The sequence below is a fragment of the Clinocottus analis genome, unplaced genomic scaffold (assembly GCF_023055335.1).
Source record: "Clinocottus analis isolate CAN_PGR_092001 unplaced genomic scaffold, fCliAna1.0.p SCAF_1, whole genome shotgun sequence".
In the NCBI taxonomy this organism is placed as follows: Eukaryota; Metazoa; Chordata; class Actinopteri; order Perciformes; family Cottidae; genus Clinocottus; species Clinocottus analis.
In genome coordinates, this window is record NW_027175820.1 from 2,673,991 (window position 1) to 2,695,000 (window position 21,010).

The window sequence follows — 21,010 nt, forward strand, 5'->3', positions numbered from 1 at the left end:
ACCGTCGCTGCTTTAACTCTAAATCAAGCTGCTGTGGATACAATAAAAACAAGTAACTCTCTGTTTTCCCTCCAAGCGGTGCAGGGTATAGAGGCAGCAGCGGAAAGGAATCGTATACTTTCTGTTCATCCTCCGAAAGAGGCCGCCCAAGATCGTCCAAGGCGATAATACCAGTAAAAAGAATCGCTTGTTTTCACCTTATCACGTTAGGTTGAAAAGAAATGGACACCTGCTGCTGCCTACGGGTGATTTCAAAACTCGTACAGAGTGAATGCACAGCGTGCAGACGAGAGCGTCTCATCATCACTGATTGCTAATTGCGCGTGTTTCTCAGTTCGTCACTCCGGTGAGAGTCGGAGCGAACGCTCCGCTCGGCCTCGGAAACAGCTGCCGACAGAAATCAATCCCACCGCCAGAGATCTGATGATGAAGATCACGCGATGTGCGCAAAAGCACCGGACGCACCTCGAGGCCAGATTCTTCTTCATTTTCTTCATTATTTCTGTTGACCGAGGTCAGAAAAACAACGTTGAACCTCGACTTTGAAAGCCGGCACGGTTGAGAAGACGAAATACGAAGAAGCTTAGCGCGGTTAGCTTGAAAGCTCCAGAATCACCACCAAATCACACCGCTATTATTCACACGTTTTCGTAGACATTGTTTTACATACACATGTATACTTATATAAAACATGATATTCAAAGTTTAAGGTGCAAAATCCAGCCAGAATGCTGACAATCATTTCGTATCGTTGAAGTTCAACCGGTTCCGAGCCTCCCACGCTTGCATTTTGTTTTAGCTCGGCGAAAAACCAAAACAAAACCCTCAAGGCCCGGAGATGAAATGTGGACAGCGCTGCCGAGTGAGAGAAGCTTCCCACTGAATAGTGTGCCAGTGTGAGCTGCACTCTGGAGGCACTTCAGCCAAATGATATGCCTCTCGCTCCTTCTACCTCCTCTCCCAACTAGTGGGCTTTTTTTCTTCTCTCTCTCTCCAAGTGTTTACTCTGGCTGGGTTTCTTTTTTTTTTTTGCAGCGCTATCTCTTCCATCCAAGTCCTCCAACTTACAAAAACCTCTTTTTTTCACCGCCGCACAAAGGCCGCTATGTACTTCTTTGTGTCACGCTTGTTTCCCCCGTCTCGCTTGTGTTCTGGCAGTCTCGCAGCCCGCCCTGCTTTGACATCCACCCTCCCCCTGCCCCATGCTCTCCTCCTCCCAGACTACAATAATGTGTAAAGTGCAGCTCAGCACGGCGGAGAATGGGGACTCTTTACAATGCCTCCTGCCATTTATCACCCGTTTAGCTGGTTACAGGTGGAGGAGAAGGCATGGAGCTCTGAAGCTCAGGCGCATGCTTGTGATGGGCGGGATGGGGAAGGCCCCGGCTGCCTGCTGGGCAACCTCAAAAACAACTTCAACTTCAACTTGCGATGGAAATCTGCGTGCCCGGCATGTTTCTAACACACACACATGCGCACAACGTGTTTGATGTGCCACAAACGATAAAAAGCAGAAACAAGTTGAGCTGAAGAAAAGCTATTCTTCGTAGCTTCGAGCTGCCACAGGATGTGAAATGTACCGATATCGCTGTTTGGAATAAATTGACTCAAGTTTAGCGTTTTATATTTGTATGATCTCTCTGGGTCCCAATAGTTAAGCCCAACAGATAAACGCAAGAACCGTAAATGTGCATACATTCAGGTTCAAAGGATGTTTGTTTCCATACTTCCATGTCACAATAGAGGACATTTTATTTTGTTTTATTCATTGTTTCTCACTCTCTTTCTCTTTTCTGGCCACAGGCCTTTATTTTAAAACGCCAGCAGACAAAGCCACTGTTCATCATCCACGCTTTGGTCACATTATGACCCGTGACCGACTGCAGATGAGCGCCGAGGCGGACGCCAATCTCGAGTACACAAGATCTCCAATGTTGACCCGTCGAATGATCACACTGAAATGAAACGCATCCGTGGAAAAAGGTCATCGAGACTCCTTTTGTTTCAGGGGCCAGTCTGACACCATAGAGCGGTGATTTCATCCAGAAGTGTGGGCTCACATGCGAGATAAAGTCTCCGCTGAAAACCACATTTCTTCTTCTTCATAACCACGCAATAACTTCATTGTTCAATTCATGTCGATAAAAAAAAAACCCAAAAAACCCTCCAAAAAACCCCGATGGCAATCAGATGAGCCTGTGCTGTGAAAAGGAAGGATTTTCTTTTTTCTCCCTGTGTGGTGTTATTTACGAGCTTTAATCAACTCTAGTAATTTTTAATAAGTTGTATGGACACAATTTTGTGCAGACTCCTGATGAAATATATAAAGATTAAGCTCAACAGGTGTGTGTGCACTGTAAATCCCTTCTGACTGAGGAAACCATCAACGTGAAGTACAGATGTACGCTGCATGGTTTTGTTGTACGCTGCTTTTGCAATGTTTTGAGGCTCCGTATGATGAAAAAAAAAAAAATATGAAGAAAACTATAATTTACTATCAAGGCAAATATCCAGTCTAGCATTTTCCTTCACAACTTGCATCAGTTCACTACTATTTAACACAACTTATTTGCACCACCAGTTAAAAATGCCACAAAAGCCTTAAAGAAGTTGGGTGTTTTTTCTTCTTTTTTTTTTTTTACTGCAAACCACATCCCCGGATCTGCACGATATGTGTCCCTGCTTTCAGAGATCATTGCAGAAGGCCCTCTGAACCAGCAGAGGGCGGTTCAAACCACAAGAGTTGTTCTGCCTAAAAGGTTATGTCCTGTATGCAGTCACCATGAGACAGGGATGACACATTCATGTGAACACCTCGTGTTTGCACCAGAAGATCCGAGCATGTCCGATTCACACTTTAACGACAGTTAGTTACACGGTTGACCACTTGCAAGAAAGAAGGGAAGAAAGAAAGAAAGGAAGAAAACCAGTGACCTTATCGGCATGGCAAGACTCAGACACAGAATATGCACTGAATTTGATCTAGAAAGTTAATGCATTTTATTTCTTTGCATAGTGTTCCTATATTTTCTGCAGTAGATGTATAATTGCTCTTTCAGAGTAGTTCATTGTTACGGTGGTGAGAAAGTACAGAGCTGATGGAAACTGTCCCGTAAGCTTCCTCAAAGTGATGCCGGAGATAATATGAACAGGCACTTCAAGGTGATCGTAGAACAATACAACTCCCAAATAGAAGGAGACAGATTGAGCAAGAACTCTTCAGTCACGCCTCTGTCTTCCGTATTTATTTATGACTGGAAACATGGCAAGGTCTCTTGTCAGACCTGCAGCAGTTGGTGGGTAGATCTTTTGGGGGTTGGAGCCTCGCCTTCAAAATAAAAGCACAGTAGTTTCAGTTACGGTGTAGCTGCCAGTGTAATACGGAGTCTACACTTTTCGACACACACAGACACGCACACACCTACACTTACACACACACGCACACACACACACACTCTCTCTCTCTCTCTCTCTCTCTCTCTCTCTCTCTCTCTCTCTCTCTCTCTCTCTCTCCATGTTATATGCTCCAAAACTACTTTTAAGTTCTAAAAAAGAGAACATGAGTGGGTTAAAAGTCCACAAGTCAGTACAAAGAAGATGAAAACATTGTTTTTTTTTGACAAAGTGTCAACACAACGTACACTTGTCATTTATTTTATTGTGAAAACCCCACACAGGACAGTAACACATGTTTGCTAGCTTCATCCTGCCAAAGAAGAGCGACCACGAGACCAATCAAGAACAGTCACCCCAATGACACCACAGCTCACGTTGTCTGGACATTGTTCTCCTTTAAATCCCCCTAATTCCGACTCTGGCCTCCCTCGCGACTGAAACTAAATGCACTTCCTGTAGTCCGCGAGAGCAACCCAACGCAAAGAGGGTTTATAACAGACTCCTCCCACCGAGTTGTCCTGGGAAACACTAACAACTGTAAGAAAGTGCACTCGACTCCAGCCTCCTGATTGTGGGACACTTCGGAGGGAGACCCGCACCGCCGCGCATCCATTGCCACCAACACTGCAAACTTTTTAATTAGTTTTTTTCAAAAAGGATAACTTGGCCCAGCTCCAAACAGCGCGAGTCCGTCAAACAGGAGGAAGACTATGCGTTCCTCTTCGTCTTCTTCGTCTCCTTTTCACTGAGCCGCGTCTGCTCGAGGTAAGAGGAGTCACTCACTAAGTAGCCCGTCTCTCGCCGTTGTGGCTGATTATGAAGAGACAAATGTAGCGTTACTACGTATCTTTTCCTCGGCGAAGGAGTTTAATGGCTGCTGGACGCTGGAGGCTGGAGTGGGGGGTTCACTTGTTGCTTGGTAGCCATGACATCCTCGCCCCGGAGCCCCGGAGGGGGTTCAGTGTGGGGACTTCTCACGTTTCTGTGAACTCAGGACGAGCCCGGGTTGTCCCCCACAACATGTAAAGTGATATAATGACAACAAAAGCGGCGATAATACAACGAGGGACACGTCATATTTAAACCACAGCGGTTACAAGTGAAGTTAGCCAACGTGACTATCAGAGACGTTAATGGCATTACATAATGTAAGATATAGCCATGTATTATGATGAAATTTGATATGAAAATTAACGAATTGAACACTAAGTTGATATTGCTTTGTAGAATAGGAGTGGAAAAGTCCCACGTGCCGTTGAGTCACACTCTATGGAGATGAAGTCGGGCTGAAAAACGTAACTGGGAGAAATTAGACTTCCTTTTAATTACATTTGCGTAATCAGCAGTAACCACATAACACCAGTTTCACACTGACACGGAGTCCCTTCTGTGTAGAACTTTAAACAAATGGTAAATGCTGATTTAGATGCCCATCTTGGAGGGTCCACATTGTCATGATCACATATGCAATGAACATGCCATCATCGAGCACAACGAGGTCATCATAAACTTGTCACTGTGACCTCACGTGGGACTATTTGTACTCTTCCAGGAAGTTCAGTTACAGGAGACCCCCCCCCCACCTCCTCCCCCTGTGTGTTTCAGACTTCTAGGAGGGACTGCACCCATGTCAAGAAAAAAAAAATCCCTAGCCTACTAATTCATTTACACCCATTTGACCTCAACCACTTAAAGGCACTCAAAAGGAACAAGGCCGCAAAAACATGGCCGCACCTCTGGTTCCCCCCTCCCTTGTTGGAACACACCCCCATAGGGGAAATGCATGTCGTTCACTTCCTGGGTGCACCTGGGCTTCCTTATACCGCTCCAGCGAAGACAGCCAGCAGAAACATACACACTGTTTTAGTTGGAAATATAAAGTTCTCAGTGTAAAAGTTCCAAGACAATCAAAATTTGCACAAATCTGACAAGCGATTGCTCTCCATTACGCTGCCATTTACAGCCTGCAATAATTGTCTCGTGTTTTGTAACCTGAGTAGAACTCACAGAATGAGGAAGAGCAGCCGGACACATTTTAAAGGATCTAGATCCTGTTTTATTGCAAACCAACACACAAAAATGGATCTTTAACTTCTGCCCAGCAGTTGTTGGTCCCTCCCCCAGCACGGCCCACGTCGTCACTGGTTTTGACCCCTTTAAATCTTTTGAGTATCTGTTCCTCTTGCTGCCACTACCCAGGCTTTTTACAGTCAGCGTTGACACATTTTATAGTCAGTCAAGTCACCTGCCTTACGTGTGTCTCTATGTGGAGAGGCTCTCCACAGTGGCACCGGCCTGTAAATCTGCGACTCCACCTTTTTAGAAGTGTCGGCCATGAAGTCGTCCCCCCTCGTATATATGAAAACGCTCTCTCCAGAATGTGTGTCTGATTTACAGGAACACTTCAAGTACTTGGCTCATTTAAAAATAAAAACATAAATACTTTTCAGGGAATTGTGCTCCAGCGTTACAGTAACACACTGGGAACTGGACATTACGAGTGCAGTGTTCTGCTGGCGGCTCCACTGGGAGATTGTTGGCTTTTTTTTTTTTTTTCATACTTTGCTTATTAGCATGTATTAGAGGGAAGAACATCCAGTGAGTTCCAACCACCCAGATCATAAACCATTATGACGTGTGCGTGTTGGCGTGTGTCATGGCGTTCCTCAAGCACATTTTCAACGTGTAGGTTTCTCAGCTTTTCAAATGAACAAAAGTCTCCACGTGTTTTAGCTTAATGTGGTTTTCATAGCACTCAAACAGCCATGTGGATTTTTTCTTTTTCATTTTTAAATGCTAAATATTGAGTTATAGGAACTCTTTTTTAAAGCAATCTATATAGTCTTCAATGTCTTGAACATCAGGGCCACCATGTTGTCGCAGTGGGTGTTTTGAATAAGTGGAAATGTAAGACAGTAATGACAATCCTGATATGCAAAGAAGCACAAAAGGAAGAATGTAAATTCCCAAATGAGATACTGACACACTCTACTGATTACGAGCACCAGGAAGCAGCAGCGGACGAGGATACAGTTGAGTTTTCATTTTTCCTCACGAGGCTATCAGCAGAGGACTAAACAACGGTTCCACTAAAAAAAAAAACCCAACGTATTTGTGTAACCTCTTCTGCGTCGCTTACATCAAACTTCAGGCCCGGTTCTGACGGCCGCCCCCAGTCACGAGTAAATATTCAGCTCCGGCACAAGCGACACATGAAAGAGGAGTTGGCCTTCCCATGGAGAGCGCCGTAAATTACTAGGAGGATTCTGCCGGCTCCAAGCTGAACCCAGCCAATTTCTCATCCTCACAAAACCCCCTAATTTAATGATGATGGAGGATATGCACGGTGTCAGCCTTGTAATTACACCGTATTTACTATAGAATGGAAGCATTAGAGGAAGTCTTACAGGTACTAGTTGGCGACGCGGGATGGGTTTTCGTATGCCTGGGAGGGCGACCGCTGCATTCCCCGCTGATATCCGCAATGAGGCCTTGACTCTGTTTTTTTTTTTTGTTAAGGCTGGGATCGCTGGAATCCGAACGGCACGCCGAACGGCAGCCGCACTCGCTGTTCCTAAACAGCAGCCACCTCTGCTGCTCGCCTCCCCCTCCTCCCGGGACTTATCAGGCAAGGGTTGTTGTTGTTTCCGTGCCTGTGGCGGTTTCCGCATCTTTCTGCGAACAAAAACATCGACTTCGCCAGCCAGAAGTTTGTTTTGAGAGAAAGTGTGTCTCCCCCGGATGAAAATGTGCTGCATATCCTGTTACCAGTGTGTGCTGTACGTTCACCATCACACATAGTTGTTTACATGTGCATTCTGTTGATCAGATTAGATCTTACAATGGACTTATTAAAGACTGTGTGGAGTCTCCACGCTGACAGAAATAAACCCGACGTGTAGCAAGGAAGCAAAAACAGACGCAAGGCTTCGAGACGCAGTGATGCAAATAGAAATGTGCAAAGAAAACTGGTTTGTGAGGATGGATGGAGACAAAGCTATCTGGAAGAAAGTCTTCTCCTGTGCACAAACAGTAGTCAGACTTCAGTACGTATACAGGAGATGTTTCCACTCTGTGAATGGAATCCGTCGTGGGCTGAAGTTTGATCCATGTTGGAAGACAAACGCCAAACACGAAGACTCCGCTCTGCTGCTGCTTTTAGGCATTTGATGCCTTTTATTGATAGCGATGAGTGAAGAGATGACAGGAGCAAAGACAAAATAAGTTGGCTGTCGTGGTGTAAAAGTACTATGGTACATTAATATTAACAGGTATTCTTCTTAAGTACACTCGCATGGCACTTGTACTGAACTTAAATGTTTTAATTTTATGCCACTTTATACTTCTATTCGCTTTACTACTCCGATAGATTTCTGAGCCCAACGGTATCTTACTCACTCTGCCAGATTAATACATGGCAGCTCGTTACTTTTGCAGATTTAAGATGCGGTATATTAGACCGCAACTGTTGATTATTTATTGCAATCTGCACATCATCTCAATTAATGAACAGCGAAAAAGCCTGCAAAACATGAGAAAAAACAGCAACAGATGCTCTTTCAGAAAAGAAAAACATAAATATATGAAAGTCATTAGCATGTAACCGATCTCAGCGTTTCCCTATAATTATATAGTCGTGGCTGTTTTAATGATTTTTTTTTTATTCATTCAAAACAAAAACATTGCCGTCGTCCACAAACCCCCCTCTGTGTTTTCTCCCCTAGCTCTCATCACAGCCGCTTATTTTTGTGTGTATTTGACTGATAAAGAAATGGGGAAAGGACAACAACAACAACAACAACAACAACACATTAACGTGTAGAAAGCAGTAGCAGGATCGCTGCCGTCCCAGCAGTGCGAGGTTGCAGCAGACACCTGACCCGCGGCTCGCCGGCTCCGCCTCTCCCCTCTGACATCAGCACTTTGATCTGCCTACTGTCTGTGTTCGCACAAAGCCATATTTAGCTCAGTGTAATCAGCGCGGTCGAGAGCTCGCAAGTCCGCTACTCAGGGATGCCTGCCTAGTATAAACACACCTGCTCTCCCCCGGTGGACTTCCCAATGACTTGTATGTGCACCTGAAGGAGTCAGCTCGCAGCCCGCCGTCATCAGACAAGACCGAGGGTAAGGTTTCCGTTGACGATGTGGCGAGAAAGAAGTTGCTCTTTTAGTTTTGGGGTACAGCTCAGCAGGTGGCTCTTGTGTTGTCGGCTAAACAAAAGCACGATAGAGTAGAAGTGACACATGGATGTACTGTAAAACCCAGGGCAAAGTTTAACTGCGATTTCCCCCACAGCGCCTAGAAACGTCTGCCTCCGCTTATGGGAAATTACATGTTTTCTTTCCTCGAAACTCTTAAGGTATGAATTCCTCACTGCTTGAAACTTTATTATGACATACCTGATGTATTTCTGTATGGATGTAGGATTCACTCGTATGAAGTTCGAATAATTAATAGCAGAAGCGTTGTTTTTCGTTCAGTTTTTTTTTTACTTCTTAGCTGAATTCGTGGTCACATGGGGCATTCGAAGGCTGTGACTGGTCACATGTAACAGTCATGCTTTGTGCAAAATAAACGCACCTGAATTTAGAAACTGAATGCCGGCCTTTTTAAATATTCAGTAACATTTCGTTGAAATGTCAAATGACAAGGGAACCGATACACACATGAAATCACTGGAGTGCCTCTTTTCTAAAAAACATCCATGAAGCGCGTGTCTTCATGCTTACGTAATATGGCAGGGTCTTCTATTCAACGTTTCTGTGGTTTGATGCAATACTTACGTTGACGTTATTGAACAGTTAGAAGTCCATCCTGTTTTTATTAGCTTCCTGTTTGAGAAACACATGCTTGAGGCTGCGATGCCGCCTGTTCAGTCTCCTGGGGAACCCGTCCAGACTCTGTACGATCCGGTTCCCAAAACCGCTGCAGTGGCTTTTAGTTTCACACGTCTCTGGCTGTTTATGAACAGTTTCCAAAGAACAAGAGCGTGGGTTGAAATGTGTCATCTGGTTGGAGTGCAACATGTCGGAAAGACCCTCGGTGAGGTCACCAGTGTATTGCAGGGGTAAAAAGACACACACACACATATATATTTGTGGGCAATTTAGAGTTTGTGACTGACCCAGGACCTTCTTGCAGTGAGAAAATAGCACTAACCAAAATGCCATTATAAGGCAAAGCTTTGGGGTTGTACATGCTTTAATGGGACATGTTGACTGCTTTGGTAATTGAAATGATGTATCAACCATTACTGCAGTGAGGGTGACGTTAATCTCCCCAAGCCCGCTGCGAGTCTGAGGTTTGCTTTGCTCAGGATTCTCCGAGCTTAAACCTCTTACCTCTCCAACGAGACCAACAGCCACTTTCCTTTTCTCTCCCCGTCTGTGTGTTTTTCTTTGCCCCTCCCGCCCCCCGTCGCCTCCCTCACGTTTGGTCTTCTTTCCAACACCAGTTTGTTTTTCCTCGCACCGCGGTTGAAATGAGTAAGCTCGGTAAGTTGCCGGTGAAATGTCCTCCTGATCATTTGAAGAGGTTTTGCACCCGCGTCCGCTCCCGTAAACAAGTCGCTCACCCGAGCCATCGCCCGTCAGGATCTGGTGAGAAATTGGATTGCCAAGTGCAGCTGAATTCAAGTAGCAGAAAATTGCCCGGCTGATTGTGTAAAGTGTTGGACATTTACCGAACGTGCAAAGGTGAACAGCAAAAATCCTTCTGAAGGTTTCCCGTTTTCTTCTTTTATTGAATTTACCAGAGCAAACATTTGGTGCAAAAGCCACAACACCCTTCAGACGTGCCTGTAAACGTTAGCCTAACCCTGTCTTTTCACGCCTAAAACTCAAGGAAACATTGGACATTTTGGAGCGGATTTCCTAAAATGTCAAACTACACTTTTGTTTTTAAAGATGTGTACAGAGCGCCTGATCGCTGTGGAAACCGAGAGCGGGGGCGGGGAGGGGGAGGAGCGCTTGTTCAAGGCCCGGGCCCTGATTACAGGCCGGCCCCCGGTGCGCCTCACAATAAGATAATGCTATCTGGGCCCACAGGTATTTGGTTTCAGTGGAGAGGGTAATAACTGTCACCAAACACTGAGGAGACCTTTCATCCTCGGGCCTCGTGTTGTCGGCCAGCGCTTGTGTGCAGTCCTCGCCGCACAGAGGCCGCTTTTGTGCGCGGCGGGGTGAGGTCACGTCACCGCGGCGGCCCTCATATCTGTCCGCGGGGGGACAATGACGAGGTTTGATTAAATCAAACAGCCGTGACTATCTAAATGGCGCTCGACATCGTGCGTCCCAGCTACTGTGGCATGCTTGTTGAGGTGGGTGACGTAGGCCCGACTTTTTATTAGGCCGTGCAACCCGAAGAGCAGGGGCTGATGGTGAACCGTGAAAAGAAAAAGGGGACGCACTTTGTCCTCTCCGGGGTTTTGTGCCGCGGCGAGTGCCGTCGGCGTCGTGGCGGTAGGCCAGTATCTAGTGGTTAACCCGGGGGGAGGCATGAGAGGTTAAACAAACATCAGAGTTAAACATCAAACCCAACTGAGCCACACGGAGCCTTAATCCTCCCTCAGCGTGCCACAATTGAAGGCTTCCATTACGCGCGGTTGACAAAGGAATGTACCGGCGAGTCCTTCATTAATTTGAGCGATACGGTCGTCACGAGTTTTAGAAGTCCCGGTGTTGTGAGTCGAGACGTTGCTCGCGTTTGCGAGGAGACTCGGACAGAAACAACAAGCCTGTCTAGATTCATTCAGTCTTTCATCAAAAAATAAATAAAAGCATTAAAAATATGATTTGATGCCCATCACGAGCTCCAGCACTCAAACATCCAGAGCTAATACAAAGCGTCTGACCTGGAAAAAAGACGGGTTGATAATACGAGCATGAAGAGAAGTTAAGAGGGGTTAAGAACGAACTCTCCCCGGGCTTAAATCAGCCCGGAAGCTCTACCTGGCACTCTTCATCGGCCATTTGGTGAAGGCTTTTCCATCCAAAGCTCCTTACTGTACCTTACATCAAGATAGTGGTTCTCAAACTTTTGTCACGCCCGCACTTTAGAGGAAGACAAATGTTCATGCCCCGCCACAAAAAACTTGCTTACTGTGGGTGCAATTAACCTGTTTTGAACTGAATATCTTTTTAAATGATTAACGATAACGTGCAACCCCTGCAAAACAAAACGGGTTGAGTGCAGGCATGTGTGAGCCGTCACGTTGTGTCAGTATTAGTGGCTGCAGAGGTTTGAGAACCACTGCATTCACAGCAAGATGCCTATGTGGGTCCTTGAACCCCCTTAAACCTGTGTGTTGTTGGAAAAAAATGGATTTCATGTCAAGATAAAGATGCCTTGTCGGTGATGTTTTTTTGAAATGTTTGTCATATGTGTGTCATTGTGAAAAAAGAGGTAAAACATACAGGAAGGAGAAGGTATCCAGGCAGGTTTTCCTGGTTTTGTTGGTTGATACTCGAGGGGATGTTAATGATGAACTGTTAACCAGCAATAAGAACTTTGTCAGTTTAATGTTAATCAGTTAAAAGAAATATATTTAAAAAAAATCTGAGCTCGAACAGCCTTTCACTTACAGGAGAATAGCCGGTCCACCTTAAAGGTCACAAAAGGGATCTTCGGGGCGAATCAGGTGACAAGCGAGTCACAAGAACCTGGCTCGTGTATTCTTGAGTTGTTTTGGCATTTATTCACTGGTTTAAAAAATATTAATGCATAACCCAGCAGATGGCGATATATTGATGGCTTCAACCCTTCTCCGTGCTTTGGCTCTTGTCGCGGCTGACCGGCTCGTTGGGCTCGGTTAGCGGTTAGCGGTTAACGAAGGTCTGCTGTCAGTCAGAAAAAGAAATAAAACAATTCTAAATTAGCATCCCTAATCTGCATTGGCATTCTGTAAGTTAATTAATGGCCAACGGGAGGTTTTTGACCCAAGAAGACTGAAGCAGGAAGCTCCGAGGCGATAAAATGCGGATGTAAATTTGTTATGTGCTTCGAGTTCAACGATCGATGTGACCTGTTTTATTTTTAAGTAGCCGCACTGGATTCTGAGCTACTGGCTTCCACTTCCTGCTTATTCTTCTTTCTTTTCTTTTTTTTTTTTTTTTTACTGATGTTAAGATTTAATAGTAGGGCCTGATCTGTAAACTCACAATATATGCATGGCTCAATGCCAGTTGTTGAGGAAATTATTATTATTATTATTGCATCTAAAATTGTTTGATACAATCCTGCTTTTGAAAGTGCATACTATTCACAACATTTCAAGGCCAGTGAAACAAGTACAATTCGACGCCTCTATGAACCTAACTGTCCAACATTGATTGCGTTTGGTTGATTAGATTAGTCAGCCGTGCGCCGCAGGTGTGATAATGAGCCCATGAATGACTCAAAGCTGCAGATGGGCACGTAGATGGGCGGCTGCAGGGTGGAGATTTAGGTGAGCACCTTTTGGATCACGCACAAAACCACGTGGCTTTTTTATTTCTGGAGTGTTTTCAAACTCCTAATTGGTCTCCTGGCGACCGACGAAACGATGACCTGCGCTTCACACGTGCGTTTGTTTTAGTGGACTCGAGAGATGTTGGCCTTTGGACTGGAAGAGAGGGAGGGAGGGAGGGAGAGGGAGAGAGACTCTGAGGGACGGCGCTGACAAGAAGAAGAAGATGATTGTGTTGACGCCGTCACGGGCCTCCAGTCACCTTTGACCTCTCCACTGTTTACTGTTCTTGCCGTCAGTGCTTCGCTCGCATGTTCTCATGTCATCCCATCCGGAGTCGATTCTCTTTGATCTGGAGGATTTAGAAAAAGTTCAAGAAGATTACATGTCTTTACATGACAAAGGGAAGGGGAGCAAAACAAACCACCTGATTATTGCCATCAATTTGGATTCGTGTTGGATTACAAGCATTACTGTATCATCAAGCTTGAGCGCAATGGAACAATTAAACCTTTGATGTCATTTCAATTTCTAAAGCTGAAAATCTCCTGCGTAAAAGTTCCCCCAGGGACGTTTTAAGCCTATAGTGGTGCCATTTATTTTTGTCCGTTTGTTTAGTGTGTCATGTAATACACATTTCTACCAATGGTTTGACATATTAGCGCCGATCTACAGGTGGCGGTGACACAAAGATGTGCTACGATGCACCAGCAAAGACGGGAAAGAAGAGGGACAGCGAGCCAGTTCTGAATGTAGACAATGCTGTCTTTCTAAATACAAAAGAAAATCAGCTTTTACAAACATTTTATGAGGCAGGCAATTCATATTTAGACCCTAAGGATGCACACAATGTCTTTTAGTGAGCTGCACTGAATGTAAACGAAACGTTTGCTTGTGTACAAGACGACTCCACAGGGCACCTTTTTCAAAGTTTTTGCCAGAATACTAGGGGGCCGTCATAAAGACGGCTCATCCCGATTACTGGATTCGGCGAAGCTGCTCCCATGCCTTTTTTTTAAAAAACATTTTCTTATATTGGACCCAAAGCGGCATTTACTTGACTGTGACATTGACATCGGATGCACCTTCCATCCAGGTGAGGATTATTGAATCGTGCGCGCTGGCAAGCCGGCGTCGTCCCACTGAGACCGAGCATCCCGCTCCCCCAAGAGACGGACCTCCTTGTCAGCGACGGTACACAAAAAGCCACACATTTACAGACAGACGACTGACCGTTGGGCCACACGCCGCTGTGGTGGTCTGCCCCGACGCGTGCTCATTGTGTAGGGTTTGTTGTCAGCTGTTGATTGTGAAGGGCGTAGTCCGATTAATGAGTTGTGAAGCTAATCCCGTTCACCTCCCCCCTCATTCACGCTGCAGTCACATGGCTGTTACGGCTTTTTTCTTTTTTAGATAGCCGGGGCAAAAATAACTTAACATTGCTTTTGTTTCATTCCCAAACAAAGAATAAAATTAGAAAGACTTCATGAAAAAAGAATCCATAACGAGGGCCATTCACAAGCCCGGCTCCTATATCCCACAGCATCGAGGGGCTTTTGTCGCTTGATTTGTCGGTTCATTTGAGGCGGCCGTGCACTTGAGCGCGGCGCCTCTCTGGTGGCCATACTGCCGTGGAAAAAAAAGAAGAAAATTTGTTTTTTAAAGGCAGTTTGGGCCATAATGGAGCCTGTGAAGGAGCCAGGCTGAAGGCTGGCTTCCCCCTGGTGTTTTTAGGTGGAGTTAATGGATTGTGTAATCTCTATAAGCAGGTGTCGGATGGCCGTAGGGTGAGCTTAGGGGGATGTCATTTCTCAAGGTTCTTCTGTTACCATAGAAGGAAAAACAGAGTTTAGTTTGGACGTGTGTTCTTTTTTTTGTGTGCCGAATTACACGGCAGGCGCGCAGGTTTTTTAATTCGCCCATCTCGTTTGAAGAAAACAGATTGCAGGATATCTGTTTGATGGTCTGATTTGGGGCAGAATTTGAGTCGATTATTGTCTGAGGATAATACGAATGCTCGTTTACTTTTCATCTTGTGAAAGATGGTACAATTGTAGAATTATTTTTTTTTTTAAATGTGGATTTAAAAACGTGTAGAAAGTTTGGTTTCCAATGTCTTCTTCAGTTTTACCGTTGCACCAATGCCTTACTTGACATGTTCACTGTAACTTCCCCCACAAGTCCAGGTATTATCCACATGCAGCACCAAAATAGACACTTGCAGGAAATTGCTTAGAGCGTATGTCCCTCTGGGGAAATACTGCAGCGTTTTTGTGACAACGAAATCTGTGTCATTTCTGTACTTTGCAGGAGTTGCAGTTAGAAATGACTTCTACGCTCAAGAGTTTGACCAGATTACACCCAACAAACTGTACGACCGTGTGGGTCAAGCACAGAAAATGTATTCAAGGCAGCCCGATGAATGGATCTCAACCGCTGCACCGAGGCATATTTTGTGTTATCATTGTCTCAAGTGACTCATCTTGTGAAGAAGCCTCTTGTAGTGATAACCACACTATCATGAACACCTTCCATGCAGCTTGTAGCTATTTTATTTGCATGTTAATTGTTTCAAAGTTGGTGGACGGTTAAAGCAAACGAGCTCAGACGAGTTAAAAACGCTCTGGAATTTTCTCTTATTTCACAAAATATTTAAAAAAATATTTGTTGTGTTTATATAAAGTATTTAGTGGAATTGTTCACTCACTAATTGAACACAATGGGACCTTTTCCAACCATAAGTCAACCGTTAGCTTGACTACACAGAGCCACAGACGCCTCCTCAGCTGGCGGGACACCTTTTGATTCTTCATACAGGCTAACTAGCGTAGCTCGACCGCCACACCTAAAGAGGAAGTTTCAGATGGATGTGGTAAAGTCCCCTCCATGAATCCAAAGCAAGCAGTGGAGCAATGTCCACCCTGTGACGAGGCGGCACAGTGACTCCGCTTCCTGCTGTGTGCAGCTTTTTTTTTTTTTTACAATTTATTATTGTGCAATAGTTGAAACTGTGAATGCAATAATTTTGTAATAGATGTAAAGACGTGTCCAATAAAAACCTCCCCCACTGGATCAATAGACGTTATCAACGCTGTCCTTAAGCGGGTGTGACTTCAGCAACACACCTACTTCCTGGTAAATATGTTCCCGTTGTGTAATAAGATGTTAGGTCACCCCCACGGTCAATATGGTGTTGCATAAAATAAAAATGTCAGCCGAAGGCCGAGGCCCCGTCGTGTGTTAGACCTGTGGCGCTGTAAAAAAAAAAGAAGAGTGCGCCACAAATGTCCAAAAATATGCAAATGTAAATAGCCGGTGAGCCCGATGGGGACATAATGTGAGAGTCTTATCAGTCAAAGTCATGCATGTGGTGAATAAGCTAGTCCCTGGCCCATTGCACTTAAGGCAAGAGGATTAGACTCCAGAGTATTATTAGAGCCGCTGATTATCCCCTTACCTGATGCGCCTAATTCCAGCCCGAGCCTGTTTATTTAGCAGAAAAGACGGGGAAAACAAACCCTTTTGGATTGGGTGGCGGAGGAAAGTGAATTGGCCTCGGCTAGGCGCTCCGTCGAGCTTCGACTCTTTCGGGGGTTTTCCTTTCTGCTGAACTCATTAGGTCCTGGCCTTTTGTCAGCCGCTCTCTCTCTCCCCCTCCTCGCCCGCCGCGGGGTTCGTGTGATTAATGCACTGCCGCTGACCACTGAGGCCGGCAGCGAGGACTTGTTTTAGTGCCAGGGAACGACGGACAAAAGAAAATTTGTCTCCCAATAACCGGGGGGAACGCGCGGTTCTTTTGGAAAAGCCCACCGGTCCCCTCGACCCGCCGATGAACGCAAGCAGGCCGATGTCTCTTCAAGAAAAGTTCAGCAATCCCCCCCCCCCGCCCCCCCCAAAAAAACCAAACCGTTTGTTCCCAAGCCGATAAATGTAATATGTTGGTTTTCTGTTTTGGGATGCAATTACACACCCGCTGCTTCTGACCTTGCGCCCAGAAAAAAGCTTTTGAGGCCTGACTGACATTCGAGGCAGGGGAATCGAACGTGAACGTGAGCCGCTAAATCCCGCTGAACTGACGTTCCCGCCATGTAGAGGAGGCAAGACCGGGAACTTCCCCCTTTTTTAAAAAGTTTTGTTTGCTTGCTGAAGAAGTTCCGGGTGATCGGAGGAGGCAGGAGCGCAGTAATAAATTGTCATAATTTGCCGCAGCCTGTCTTTGAATAAACAAGCACAAATAGAGACTTGGCAGTTTGGGTTGGATGCTGATGAGTGTGTGTGTTTGTGTGAGTTTGTGTGTGTTTGTTCCCACACGTGTGGGATTCAGTGTGTGTCCTTTGAGTACTCATGCACTATTAACTTCCCACTGAGTGTTGGGAGGACCGCCAGGGTCGAGCTTAACTGTCACCTGTTCGGCAACAATGTTCTGACACCGCTGCAGCTGATACACATGCATTTTGTGGGAAGGGGAACGCAACCCCCCCACCCCCAACCCAAAAAACAAAAACAACTAAAAAAAACCTGGAGGTCAAGTGTTGTGTGGCATCCAAGGCAATTTGTTTGCAGGATTTCTCCTCCATCTGAACACAATACTGGCTCCCATTTGTCACATTTCCCGGCGCTAAAAGGAGAGCGAGCGCGTTGGACTCAGCCAGAAACACGACTCCAAATGAAATGTTTCGACCGCGTCTGCTGCTGTATGAGCATCGCACACCTATCAGCCTCATTACGTTTTCATATGGTAAAGCTGAAGACGGCTTGTTGCCATTTCCCCCCTCCCCCGACGCGTCACCTTGTTTGTGTGTACGGTTTATTAACATTAACTGCAAAGCTATAACCTCTTCTGTGTTCTTGTCTTCACAGCGCCCAGGGACATGAAACTCAATCCACAGCAAGCTCCACTCTATGTAAGTATCTCTGTTCATGGAGAGGCACCCGTTGCAATCTTTCTTGCCGATTTTTATAAATGACATTAGGCCTCCAGATTAACTTTTAATTTTCCCCCTGTTTTGAACTTCATTGTGAAAACATCTGAAACATTTCTTTTTGCTTTATTGTCATCGATAGTGGTTGTTTGCATGAAAAAAAAACACAATTAAAATGTCTCGGAATTATCTATGATCAGCTCATTAAATATAATTACAACTTTTAATAGCAAGATTTTGTTTCTTATCAAAGCAAATATCCTGGTATTAATAGTTATTATATTTTATAAACTGCTCATAGCAAGTGTTGGGAAGCTAAAAATGTAATTCCGTCTCTAATATTGATTTTCAATATCGCTGAGTTGCTGAATGAATGTCAGTCGCTCTAAATGTTTTTAGTTTTCTTCTCCACGGTTTCTTTTGACCTTTGTGAGCTTCGTGTGTTTTTTCACTCGTAAATACAAGTCTGACCTGGTTTTCAATCGGCTGCCGGTGGATCGGTTCATCTCTATTATTCACACTGGACCTGACTCAGAAGCTGTTGCTCCACAGCTTTGTCTCTGAATGCCTCAACATCAGTCCGCCCACACAGCTGTTTCCACACAGCTGTTTCCACACAGCTCCACCAGACCTCTTCTCAGGACTGTGTGCTGTAGGTGGGCTCCTCGCGGGTCCTTTGTTTCCCCTGTTGGGGCGGTACAATTTGCGCCTTTTATCATACTTTATTAGTGCTTATAAGATGCTTATGAGATGCCCTTGTGTAATTCCTAGAAATAGCTCCAATTCGCTTGAGTGACAGAAACTAAGTGTGTGGGTGTGAAGGACCAGTTAACGGGGAACACGACATAGCAGCATGCAAATGGCGTGGCTGTATAACGTGTCACATGTCTCATGATGATGACACGTGACACTGGAGAGGCCTATTGGTTTCTATCGTGTCCCGTGTCGTCATCTTTTACATGTTATCAGTGAAATACAAGATAGGAACGTCTTGGTGGACTGTTGACATAACAGAAATAGTACAGGGTAATGTATAAGTGACTAAAAACAAGACTGTGGATCTTTATTTTATCCAAAGCACTTTTTCTTTGCTTTTTTTTAAAGTATGGTTGTTCCATGTTTATATTTTTTCCAACTCTCAAAGTGTCAGTGTGTTGCTCCACCCATTCATGTCCTTTTTTTAAAATCACAACTACATTGTCAAAGCTATGGCAGCTTTTGTTGTGGCTCCGATTTTGGATTAAATCTTGGTTTTGATCCAAGACCTTAAATAATGACTCTAAAAAAGGACAAATTGAGGCCTTGTTTACCTGGACACGTGCCTTTTGTCCAAATCAATAGGTCAGCAGGCAATTGCAGCAAAGAGCTTGGCGCCAAAGGGGACGCGTGACCTCTCGATATTCTTGTTAATTGTGAGTTTAAATGTTCTTTGTGGCTGGTTGTCATCGCAGCTAATCTCCACCCCCTTAACGAGCAGTCAATCTCATGCTCCCTCTGCCCCTAAATTGCGTATAAAGCTCCAAGATGTCAGATTTCCTCTTCAGTTGGACAGAACAAGCTACTTCTTTCTTCTCCTTTTTTTCTTCCTGGAATAAACCAAAGCTTCGGGCAATGTCTTGTTTCCCCTATAGCACCCAATAATGTAATAATGTCCTGAGAAAATTTAATCAAATTTGCGATTTAACCTGATCCAAAATGTAACTCAATAACTCGACCAATGATGTCATAAAATGTCCTTTCTCAGACGACTAATTTTTTTTTTTTTTCCACAATCTTAAACGTAATGCAAATTCTAAATGCCTACTAAAGTACTTTTATTTCTTCCTTTTTTTAAAATTCAATTTCAAACCCTTTTTGATTGCAGAAATTCCATAAACTCTGACGAGGCGATGGGTTCAACTTATCTCACACGAGTCAACACTGACTCCGATTTAAACAATTTTTTTTTTTTTTAAAGGAACATTTAATGAACGACTGAATCAACTGCGTTGCCTTCATCGCTCGCCGTGGTGTCATCCGCCTTCTGAAGCGCATGGCATCTTCTGATGACGTCTAAACTGAATAATAGAGTCGTGCACACCGACGTGCGTTTGATCGGCACCCACGGTGTTTTGGGAGATTTGACCGGCAGGGTTTAATCTCATTTCCCATTTATGAGGATTTAAGTTTAATGCATCTTCGCCTGATTAAAGCGCACCACTTGCCATCTGTTGTAAATCTCAAATTCTACATGAAGCCTGAAGGTACATTTCTAAACATGAAATCATCGTCAAATGATTGCGTTTCCTAAAGGCAAACATGACACCTACAGAAAAAAAAAGTACATTACCCGTCAAAGTAATCACTTCAGTTTAGACAAAACAAACACATTAACATTCAAATGTTATCAGTCAGAACATTTTATTACGCTATGGGTCAAGGTTTAACCTTATTGGATGCACTGTCCCATTGTCTAACCTTTTTGGGGTTTTTATTACATTTTCAATCAGTTTGGTGCAAACATCTGCAGAAAATAATAATCTCATAGGGTGCAACAGTCTTTTTTCTCATAACTACTGTTTATAAGTCATTTGTAACTCTGACTTACTGTGAAATGAAGTGTGTGTCTCAGACTTACAGCCGTGGGCGTTGCAGTTCATCCGCGAATCGGAGGGTCACACAAATGTAACCCCCTGATTCATTGTAAACGGGTTGCTGGTGGGTGAAGTATTGCATCGTTGATGAGTGTTTACAAAATAATTGCATTCTCTCGAATGGGAACACGGCAGAGAGCAGAGCTGAGCGACAGCAGTGCAAAGTTCATTTTACTCTGTCAAGTTTATAGCTATAGTTAGCTTTGCTGCTTAATCAGCCCACCGTGTGTGTGTGTGTTTTGTGTGCGTGTGTGTTTTCGTGTGTGTATGTGTGTGAGACACCACTAACAGGTGAGGAAAGCTCACAGGAAAAGAAAAGAGATGTGTGTTTGCGTCTCAATGGGCTCGAGTGGCTCGCACACATTACCCACCCAGACCTTATCTGTGATTTACACCCAGAGGCCGTTGAGTGGAACCGGGCGAGCAGTCGGGCCTCATTAGACATCAGGCCTCAGGACACTTATCACAGCCGCTCGCAGTGAAATAGCTCACACGGGTTAAGTAGTCAGCCTTTAATTGAAAAAAGAAAAAAAAAAAACACCATCCACTTTGTAAAGTTTCTAGATAGAACTGCTGGTGCTGAAGAGGTTCAAGTCCTCCGGCGCTATTGCGA

The 21,010-nt window shown here is 44.7% G+C and overlaps 1 protein-coding gene across 4 annotated transcripts in view; it reads left to right on the plus strand.

Annotated features, from left to right (window-relative positions):
• Positions 1-3,872: 3,872 nt before the first annotated feature.
• si:dkey-172h23.2 (uncharacterized protein LOC393772 homolog) overlaps positions 3,873-21,010 on the plus strand; it is a 96,917-nt gene continuing 79,779 nt past the window's right edge. For 3 of the 4 annotated variants that reach the window (XM_068576738.1, XM_068576712.1, XM_068576729.1), the window contains exons 1-2: positions 3,873-4,161; positions 17,703-17,746. In XM_068576738.1, the coding sequence (XP_068432839.1) occupies positions 17,714-17,746 (33 nt within the window). In that variant the 5' untranslated portion in view covers positions 3,873-4,161; positions 17,703-17,713. Of the gene's footprint in view, positions 4,162-6,915; positions 7,025-17,702; positions 17,747-21,010 lie in introns of all 4 variants that reach the window. The other variant, XM_068576721.1, reaches the window with a different exon arrangement.